Source organism: Paracoccidioides lutzii (assembly GCF_000150705.2).
Source record: "Paracoccidioides lutzii Pb01 unplaced genomic scaffold supercont2.66, whole genome shotgun sequence".
Lineage (NCBI taxonomy): Eukaryota > Fungi > Ascomycota > Eurotiomycetes > Onygenales > Ajellomycetaceae > Paracoccidioides > Paracoccidioides lutzii.
In genome coordinates, this window is record NW_015441012.1 from 32,368 (window position 1) to 43,088 (window position 10,721).

A 10,721-nucleotide genomic window follows, 5' to 3' on the forward strand; every position below is an offset into this window, starting at 1 on the left:
TTAGAGATGCTTTGCAAGAGGCACTGCCAGTCTACAAGATCACACTCATTTCAGCTCTACACTGTGAGCTAAAAATCATGTCAATAAAAGAGACATTAGACAATCAGCATGCTGTATTTGCAGTAAGAATCAAAAAGCTTGACAAGAGGCACTCACTAGTGAGGCACTCTAATAAAGTAGCTATCATCAAGCTCTATATCACATGTCTGTCTAGAGTGTTCAGTTATGCTGGTGGGATAGAAGCACATGACCCTTTACTCACATTCTTTTGAATGAGATTTCTCAGAAAAGAAGATCTGCAGATTGAGTATAAGACAGATCACACAAAGAAACAGACAGCACAAGACTTTAAGAGCTGACTACAATAACACAATTCTCTGAATCTGGTGGTTTTTACTGATGATTCACAGATAGAGTGCTCTCAGTGTGCAACTGATGCAGAATGAGCTATATGCTGAGATAATGAACATTGTCTAATCTTCACAGAAAATCTGTCAATGAATAAAGCAGAGATCTTTGACACAGAGACAATGATAGCTCTGCAGAATCTAAAGAAAGTCATCATCTCTTCTCAGATGAAGTTTGTCAGCAACATCTACATTTGCCTAGACAATTTGAAGATAGCATAAGCTCTTGAATCTGTGTCAAACACCTCTAGTCAGCAGGTCTTCACACAGTTTCTGAAAGTCATAAAGGTCTAGCAGAGCAGAGATAGGCTTTTATTGATCACTCAGAGCAAAGTGATCATTAGATGAGTCTCAGATGACACAGATGTGACTGATAATGAAAAGACAGATCTTGAAGTCAAAGCAGTCACAGTGCAGAAAACAAGTGCAAGCATGATATCTCAATCTGACAGCATAGACACTCTAGCTTATATAAAGTAGCACACTATGAAACAAATCACACAGGTCTTTGAGAACTACTGAGTCAAAAATCAGTTCAAATGCTATATGAAGCTGGAGATCTCACTAAAGAGAGTCTCAACAGAGGTAAAACTTTCACACTTCATATTAGAAAAGCTCTATGTGTTAGGCTTAGCGTCCGACCGAGCCCGACCGAAGGCCGGTGCCCGGTTAGACTCGACGTCGGATTAAGCTCGGCGCCTGATTAGGCCTAACCCACATCACGTGACCATGCGACCATGCGGGTCGCTCGATTAGGCCTAATCCATATCATGTGATCACATGATCATGCAGGTGGTTATAATCCATGCAGGCCCCCAGCACCCCCTTTCATCTCATCAAGCTTAGTATTTCATTATATAGCAGTTAGCAACACAGAGAGTCTTTCTTCTTATGCAGCTCACATTCACTTTCTAACACAATACTAAGCTTCTCTTCTACCTTCTCACTCAGGTTTCAGCAGAAAACTTGAGTGCCTCAGTTGAATTAGAATCTGCTAGTTAAGAGCCTGACAACATGTCAGATCAACTGCTAAGACAACAGCACTGTTGAAGACAACAGCTCAATCCAACATCAGATGATCACCACAGGCTTCCAACCCCCTGGAAGGGGCTGAAAGGACTGGTGATACCTTCTAACAAGATCAACTGACCAATCACACATCTCAATTGAGAAATTCAGAGAGGCAATTCACTCAGACAGTGATCATATTTATAATGAGTTGGCAGCAATCTTCAATGGCATCTTTGACAATGAAAAAACATTAAGAGATACAGTCACATGTCTGAGAATGAAATGGGACAACACTACTAATCAGACTGCTGTCAAGTAAAGTCAGATTGATGAGCTAATTGCTGAACATGATGAACTTAGTCACATTCTGATTCACATGACAGTCAGCAATCAAGCAGCAAGTCAAGATGTCATCTTCTCTGAGACTGCCAGGAGATCTGTCAAGATTGATGACTCAAAACATCTTACTGACAGCAAGAAGCTGAAATTTGAACACTGACTCTTCTGAATGAAGAACAAGCTTTGAGAGAATATCAACCACTACTCTACCAGACACATGAGAATAGTGTACATTGAAAACTGGACTGATGAGGACACAGCACATCACATTGCACCCTGTATGAAAGAGGACCACCCTGAGTGATATCAAATCACAGAAGAGATGTTTGAGCATCTCAAGTCAATATATGAGAATGCTAACAAGCTGCAAAATGTCAAGAGTGATTATCACAAGCTGATTATGCACAATGAGAATAATTATCATGAATTTGTCACAAAATTTTTACACCTGACAGAGGAGGTCAAGATTGTCAGAAGGGACTACAAGACAGACTTCAATGACAAGCTGTTCTTTGATCTTCAGAAGATGGTAGCAGTAGTCAATGTGATCACTGATACATATGCTGAGTTTCAGAAAATCTGTGTGCAGGCAGCTCACACCCTTCAGACAATCAATGCCACCTAGAAATCAAAAAGCTCACAGAAAAATGAGTCTAATATCTTCAAGCAGAACACTCTGCAGACTGTCAACAGTCAAACACTTCTCAGCATCTCTACAACAAAATCCTCTACTGTGAAGAAGGTCTTGAGCTTTCATTCAGATATTCAGTGCTACTACTGTAAGAAAAAAGATCACATTGCCAGGAACTGCTCTGCAAAGCAGAAGTCCCAGCAGATGATTGCTGAGCTCACAGAAAATGATGCTTCTGAGTCTTCAGCAGATTCAGAAAAAGAGTGAGTCTGAGAGAAGACTTCATCTCAGATAGTTCAATAGTCTGTGAGAGGTTTGAGATGAAGAACTTGATTGAGAGAAAAAGCTTTAATGTATCAATCAAATTAGTCCACAATGGAATTGCTACTTCTACAAATTCTCTTGCTGATACTGAAGCAAATGAAGTGAATTTTATTGATACCTGATATGCCATAGAATTAGCAAGATTCTTTGATAGGAAGTTTCAAGAACTCTCATTCAAATGCTGCATGAAGGGATACAATGACACCTCCAGTGAGGTGATAGATCACACATTAACTCTAAATCTCTAGATGAATGACTGGAGATTTCAGAATGTCCCTCTGCTGATAACAGACCTAGATCAGCACCCTGTCATCCTGGGACAGAAGTGATTGACAGCACAGGATATATGACTTGATGTTAAAAATCAACATCTGATTTGACTGAGTGAACAGTCTATCCCTGAACAGGTGATGAAGCTGATGTTGAAGATAGTACCCTGGTCAGTACTGAAGCACTCAGACCCCAAGTCTGAGCATCAGATGAATGTGAAATGAAGAGAGATCAAGCTGAATGAGGAGATCAGACAGAAGCATCAGACTCAGCTCTGCAGATTGAAAGAGATCAGCTCAGTCATGATGCCTGAGATGAGACAGAAGCTGACCTGGGAGGAGACAGCATCACAGATGATGAATATGAACTTCATTGAGACTGCTTCCTTTTATGATTATATGAAGAACAAGAAGTCAACAGTCTTCATAACCAGTTTGTATGAAATTGATAAACAGCTTGAGAAGAAGTGAGGTTTAGTGAGAGCTGAGAATGAGTCTGATGAGAAGCTGATCAGCAACTTATCAGAATGATTGAAAGGTCAGAAGGACTGCTTCTCAAAGAAAGCATCAGATGAACTGTCCCCTCTACAGAAGAATGTTGATTTTAAAATAGAGCTTCAGCCTGATATTGACCTCACCCAGGGCATTGAACATGTGCCTCTATATAAGATGAATCTAGAGGAACTAGAGGCAGTGAAAACCTACCTTGAAGTCAATCTAGCAAAGGATTTCATCATCTCAAGTTCAGTCCTCTACACCTCCTCAATTCTGATTGTCTGTAGTGAGAAGAAGCTACAATTCTGTGTTGACTTTCACAAGCTGAATGCTATAATCAAATGAGATCAGTATTCCTTGCCTCTGATAGATGAGCTGATGAACTGACTCAATGAGATGAAATACTTTACAAAGTTGAACATTCAGCAGAGGTTTCATTGCATCTGAATGAACCCTGAGTCTGAGGACCTGATCATCTTTAGAACCTACTACAGGATCTATAAATATCAGGTGATTCTCTTTGATCTTACAAACATCTCTGCCTGCTTTCAACAATTTGTTAACAGTATCATCTTTGACTACCTGGACAAGTTTATGACAGCATTCATGGATGATCTTCTAATCTATAGCAAGAATCTGAAGGAGCACAAGCAGCAGATAAACTCAGTGCTAGACTGACTAAAGACAGCAGGTTTGCAAGTCAGCATTCAGAAATGTGAGTTTGCAGTCCAGAGGACAAAATATCTAGAGTTCATCATCAGTACAGAAGAAATTGAGACAGACTCAGAAAAGACAGCTGTCATTGTGAAATGACAGGTCTTCATCACAGTCAAAGAAGTTCAGTCATTTCTAGAATTTGATAATTTCTACTGATAATTCATAAGAAACTACAGCTGAATTGCAAAGCCACTGTATCAATTGACAAAAAAGATTATCTCATTTGTGTGAACATCAGAATGCAAATCAGTCTTTGAAAAACTGAAGAGATAGCTGATGAAGACTCCAACACTGTGTTACTATGATTCTGAGTGAGAGACTCATATTGAGACTGACATCTCTGACAGAGTAGTGGCTGAAGTACTAAGTCAAAGATTTGAAAATGATCTTTGACACTCAGTAGTCTTCTATTCAAAGACAATGAATGATGCAGAGCTTAATTATGAAGTTCATGATAAGAAAATGCTGACAGTAGTCCAGGTCTTACAAGAATGATGAGCAGAGCTTGAGAAACTACAATGAGAGGAACAATTCAAGATTCTCACTGATCATCACACACTGAAATACTTCATGACTATCAAGAAGCTGAATGCATGTCAAGTCTGCTGGGCAGAGTTCCTCTCTCATTTCTACTTTGAGATCAAGTATTGATCAGGCAAGGTCAACCTGCTAGCAGACACACTGAGCAGGCCTGAGCAGGTTAGAAGGCAATAGAATGACTGTATGCAGATTCTCCTAGAATCAGAGACTTTTGACCTCCAGATCACTTTCTCTACAGACATTGCTAGCATCAACTCCTCAGAGAAAGAGAGCATTGCTGAATGCATAGTGTCTATAAATAAGACAGTCATCTCAATTGAGCCTCTGTGACAGCAGACAGATGATGAGAATAGTTCCTATACAATGAAGGACAATGTGCTATAGTACAATGAAAGACTTGTGATGTCTGTTCAGAAAAAGAAAACTCTGATAGTCAAGCTACTGCAGAAAATTCATGATCAAGCTTCAACAGCACATTCTGAAGGACAAAAGACTCTGGCTCTGATACAATCATGCTATTAATGAGTCATCTGGCAGACAGATGTTCTACACTATATTTGAAACTGCCATGTGTGCTGAATCAGTAAAATTTCAAGAGATAAGACTTCTGATTTGCTAAAGTCATTATCAATATCAGAACAGGCATGGCAGCATATTGCAATGGACTTCATGAACATGTCAAAAAGCAAAACAGGTTATGATGTCATTTTGATCATAGTATGCCAGCTAAGCAAGAAGACAATCTTCATTTCAATCATCTGGAGAGTTACAGCCCAGGAGCTGGCCTGACTATTCATTCAATTCTACTATTCATACAATGAGGCACCTGACTCAATTGTCTCTGACTGAGGCCCTCAGTTCATATCAAGCTTTTGAGATGAGTTTACACAGATTCTGGGCATAAAACTGAAACTCTCAACAGCACATCATGCACAAACTGATGGACAGACAGAAGTGATGAATCAATACATTGTTATCTGTCTTCATCTCTATGTCAGTTACTACCAAGACAACTGAGATGAGTGACTGCTCATTATAGATCATGCCTCCACAGCTATCTCAAACACTTTCACAGAGATCTCTTTCTTCCTTGCAGCAAATGAATATGAACTCTGAATGTCATTTGACTGGCAATCACTGATGAAGAAATTGAACATGAATGAGAAAAGAAATCAAGAAGCAGCAAGAAGCTTCATTCACTGAATGAGAGAGATCTGAAATCAGATGAGTAAAGGCATAAAGACAGCACAGAAACAGATGAAGAGACAGACTGACAAGCATCATCAAGAGTCTGACTTTGCAGTAGAAGATTTTGTTTATCTAACATTGAAATCATATAAGATGAATTGATCAAGCTGTAAACTGACAGAGCAGAATGCCAGTCTCTTCAGAATTCTGAAAAAGATGAGCAATGCCTACAAACTGGACCTCCTCATAACAATGAAGATTCATTCAATCTTCTTCTCAGACAAGCTATGCAAGGACTTCAGAGACTCTCTACCTGGCCAGACTATCAGATCACCAGACTCAATTGAAATAGATGATGAGAATGAATGAGAAATAGATTGTATACTGGCCAGTAGAATAAGCTGGAGCAAGCTGCAGTATCAGATGTGCTGGAAGAGATTTGATGAGAATTCTTCATGATATCTCACTCATGACTTCAAAGGATCATCACACATCATATGTGACTTCCATGAGACTAATCCTACAAAAGCTGGACCTCCAAGGTGACTAGATGAGTGGCTGAAGGCATGGGAGACAGACAGCTACCTGAAGAACAAGATTGATGATGACCTACCAGCATGAGAACATGCCTGCCCCTAGACCAGGGGATGATGTTAGACTCAGCGTCTGACCAAGCCTGACCGAAGGCCAGTGCCCAGTTAGACTTGACGTCGGATTAAGCTTGGCACCTGATTAGGCCTAACCCACATCACATGACCATGCGACCATGCGGGTTGCTCAATTAGGCCTAATCCATATCACATGACCACACAACCATGCAGGTGGTTATAATTCATGCAGGCCCCCAGCACCCCCTTTCATCCCATCAAGCTTAGTATTTCATTATATAGCAGTTAGCAACACAGAGAGTCTTTCTTCTTATGCAGCTCACATTTGCTCCCTAACACTATGCTGTTTGATCAGATCATGAAGACTTTGCAGTCTATCACAGTCATCTTAAGCATGAAGATGCAGAGTGCTACTGCCAGTGTGATCATAGCAAAATTCTTGATCATTTCTACTATTGCACTCTTGCAAGAAAAGCAGCAAAGCAGTGCTGATCTATCTACAATCTTCACAAGACACTGACAATCTCACATGAGACTCTAGAATTCAATAACTAACTAAGAGAAACAGTCTTCTATCAGAATATCTGTTCAATGTGCTGTCACACATCTTCAGATCAGATTTCACAGATCATCTTCTTTTCTGTCTTGCTTCTATTCTTCTCATCATCTTCTTCTTCTTTCTCTCTTTTCTCTTTTTTTTTTTCTTTCTTACCTTTCTCTCTATCTGCCTCCTTTATCTCTCTCTCACAAATTTAAAACCTCTCAAAACCTCTGCTCTATGACAACTGACTCATGAGCTCTGCCAGTGCAGCAATACACAACCCTTTACCTCATTTGTAAGATAGCTATTAGATAGATAGTCACCTACAGACACAGCTCTACCCACCCTATAGTTTGACACAGACTCTACTAGATCACATGCTCATAAGACACGTGGACTAGCTGGGTGTTAAATAAAAACACAAACACACACACACACACACACTAGCAGATTGATCATGATCTGATTAAATGATTATGTGAGCTGTTTATAATCTGAGCAAATTCTGATATCTCTTTTTCTTATCAATCTTAGTATTTTGTTATACAGCAGTTAGCAACACAGAGAAATTCTATTTTAAACAGTTCACATTCACTTTATAATACTTACTATTTCTTTGACATCTGTCTTTCTTGTAGTAGAAATGGATATAAACTTCTTACTTAATCAATAGATAATAATTAATATCACATCATGATCTCTTTTTGTTATAGAGTCATTTATAAAGTTTATTAATATGTACTGTCAGACTCTGCTGAGAATTGATAGCAGTTTCAGCAGTTCTAAAGTTTTATCATAAAAGATCTTTGTGAAAACACTAAAATGAATAAATTAAGTATCAAAAGAAAGTATGAGAAGTTCTATAATTAAAATTATAATAAAGTAAATATGTAGATGCTGTAAGTGCTATAAAGAAAAAAGAATAGTGATGAATAATATATATATATAGAATTGAATAGTAGTTAATTACTGAATCTTTTAAAGAAACTTTAAGAATTCAAAGTATTTATATGTGAGAATAATTAGCAATAGATTTTATCTATAATATTTTATAAAATAAGAAATTAATAATACAGTGATCTGAATCTTTATGAAGTACTGATTTTATTCTTCAGAAAGTGCTAATATTAAAGAACTGATTTTTGAGAAATATTGATCTGTGTTAATTCTGAATATTAAATTTTGAAATAATATTAATTCTATAAAAAATACTGATTCTAAAGTACTTTGATAAACAGTATGAAGATAAGTATTTTAATAAGCAGTATGGTAAGCAGTGTGAGAGCAAGAAGCTAGTATAGAGAGTCTTGACATCACATTTGATTTCTTTATGAATATAATCACTTTTTTATAACAAACAGTATTTCATTAAAATTTTTTGATTTTTAGTATAAAAAGAGTGTTATTAAAGGAAATCTTGTAAAACTCATTCAATATCAAAATGGTTGTAGTGTATTTCAATTAAAACATCTTATTTTGCTTAAAAAACTGCTATTCAGTCCATAATCTATGAGATGGTTGATCTTCTATTGGTGGGAGAACTGACCAGCTAACTGATATATACGTATATCACATGAGGTGGTGCGGCTACCGGGCGGTCATGCCCAACATATATCAGTTGGCTAGCCAGTTCTCCTATTAATAGAAGATTAATCATCCCACAGATTATGATTTGAATAGCAGTTTTTTAAGTAAAACAAGATATTTTAATTAGAATACACTGCAATCAATACAATATTGAATAAGTTCAACTAGATTTCCTTTAAAAATACTTTTTTTACATTAAAAATTAGAAGATTTCAAGAGAATACTACTGTCTGTTATGAGAAAGCAATTATATTCATGTTAAAACTTAGTTACTTTTTGAAATTTTGATTCAAAAATACTATTATTTGAAAGCTCTTATTGAAATTAATCAGTCTCTCAACTTTTATACTGTTTAAATAAAATTTAAAGAGTTGATTATTGAAAATATACTTTTTATTAAAAAGTAAATATTCATCAATAACTTTTATCATCAACTCATAACACTTGATCTAAAGAGTATAAAAATTAAATGAATAAGAAATTGATTAAATTAAAATAATTCAGACAGCTTTCAAACGCTTTCATAAATTTATTATTGAAAAAAGATATATTTAAGCTCTTTAAAATCTCTGTCAATTTCGATTTTTATTCTATTATATTATATATCTTCTTATATTATTCTTATCAAAGTTTGCTTAAACATAGCAGAAAAGATACTTGTAAAAAGTGAAGAACATGTGGTCTAAGATCTCTGTATTTAATATTTATAAGCTATGAGTTAAAAGTTAGAACTAGGTGAGTATAGCTGAGAATAGAAGTAAGTTAGAATTAAATACATACTTATAAAACATCTCATAGAAATGAACTTTAACTAATTCTTTAATAAGTTTAATAAAACTTAGCTAAAATTCAGTTAAAATCAATTGAAGCTTTAATTAAATCTAATTAAACTTTAATAAAGAAGATATTTGAGTAAAATCTATAGATTCTTCTTAGAATATTAATTTTTTTTTTAATTTTTTTTTCAAAAAATTAGGAAAATTTTACTTAAATTTAACTTTTTTTTTAATAAAGAAAAATATAGATATTAATTCTACATTTATTTTGAAAAATTAAGCTGTATATTATTTATATAAGGAAAATTTCTTCAATATAAATAGAATCAGTTTTTAATAATTTCTATATAAGAAATTATATTTTTTTTTACTAGTTTTTCTATTAAAAACTAGTATTTCTTTTCTGATTTAATCAGAATTAAAATTATTAGTTTTTTACTTCTGTTATATATAAAGCAGTATTTATAAAGATTTAATTAATATATATTAAAAACTAATCTTAGTTTATTAGATTTTCTTGAAAAATTTAGTCTAATTATTAAACTAGTATTAAAATCAGAAAGATTTTATTAAAACTTATTAAATCAAATATACAAAAACTATAAATAAAAGTTAAAATATGAAAAAAAAGTATACTTTATATCTGAAACAAAGAAAGAGACTCAAAAACTTTATAAATAAGAGATTAAAAAAAAATAAATGAGATAAATTATTAAATCAAGCTAAGAAGCTTAATAATCTAGAGCTTATAGCATTTATCTTGAAAAATCAAGTAGATAAAGAGAAAAATCAGAAGATAATTAATCATCTAATTTCAATATCAAAATAAATTTATGAGATTATTAAGTTCAAAATAAATATGACTAGCTTAATTAAATATATTTTACTTTAGCCTCAAATTAGTCAAGCTAAATAGAAAATTCTCACTCAGAATCAATCAAACATATCATAGAGCATAATTAAAAAGTTTCCTTTTTTATCAATAGTTGCTACTTCTATTTCTGCTGCTACTTAGTCAGTATCTCTAAAAGTTTTAGAGAAAAAAAATTTTTAAATTAGAGAAAGGAAAAGTTTTAAAATAAAAAAAGTTAAATTAATCAAAAAATAATATTTTATTATAAAGCTCTTAAATATAGAAGTAATAAGTCAATATTAAAGCTCAAAAATAATTTTTATATTAAGTAATTAGCTAAATTAAAGTTTTTTTTAGTAATAATAAATAAAAAGATAATCTTTATAACTAATATTTTTTACATGAGAAACTCTGTAGTAATTATCACATTATCTA

At 34.4% G+C, this 10,721-nt stretch overlaps 1 protein-coding gene across 1 annotated transcript; it reads left to right on the plus strand.

The window, feature by feature from the left end:
- Positions 1 to 2,079: 2,079 nt before the first annotated feature.
- PAAG_12681 (hypothetical protein) lies at positions 2,080 to 2,655 on the plus strand (the record flags this gene model as incomplete). Its single annotated transcript, XM_015848143.1, has 2 exons — positions 2,080 to 2,286; positions 2,383 to 2,655. The coding sequence occupies 2 exons, from the start codon at positions 2,080 to 2,082 to the stop codon at positions 2,653 to 2,655; spliced, it is 480 nt and encodes a 159-aa protein (XP_015702245.1).
- Between the last annotated feature and the right edge of the window lie 8,066 nt (positions 2,656 to 10,721).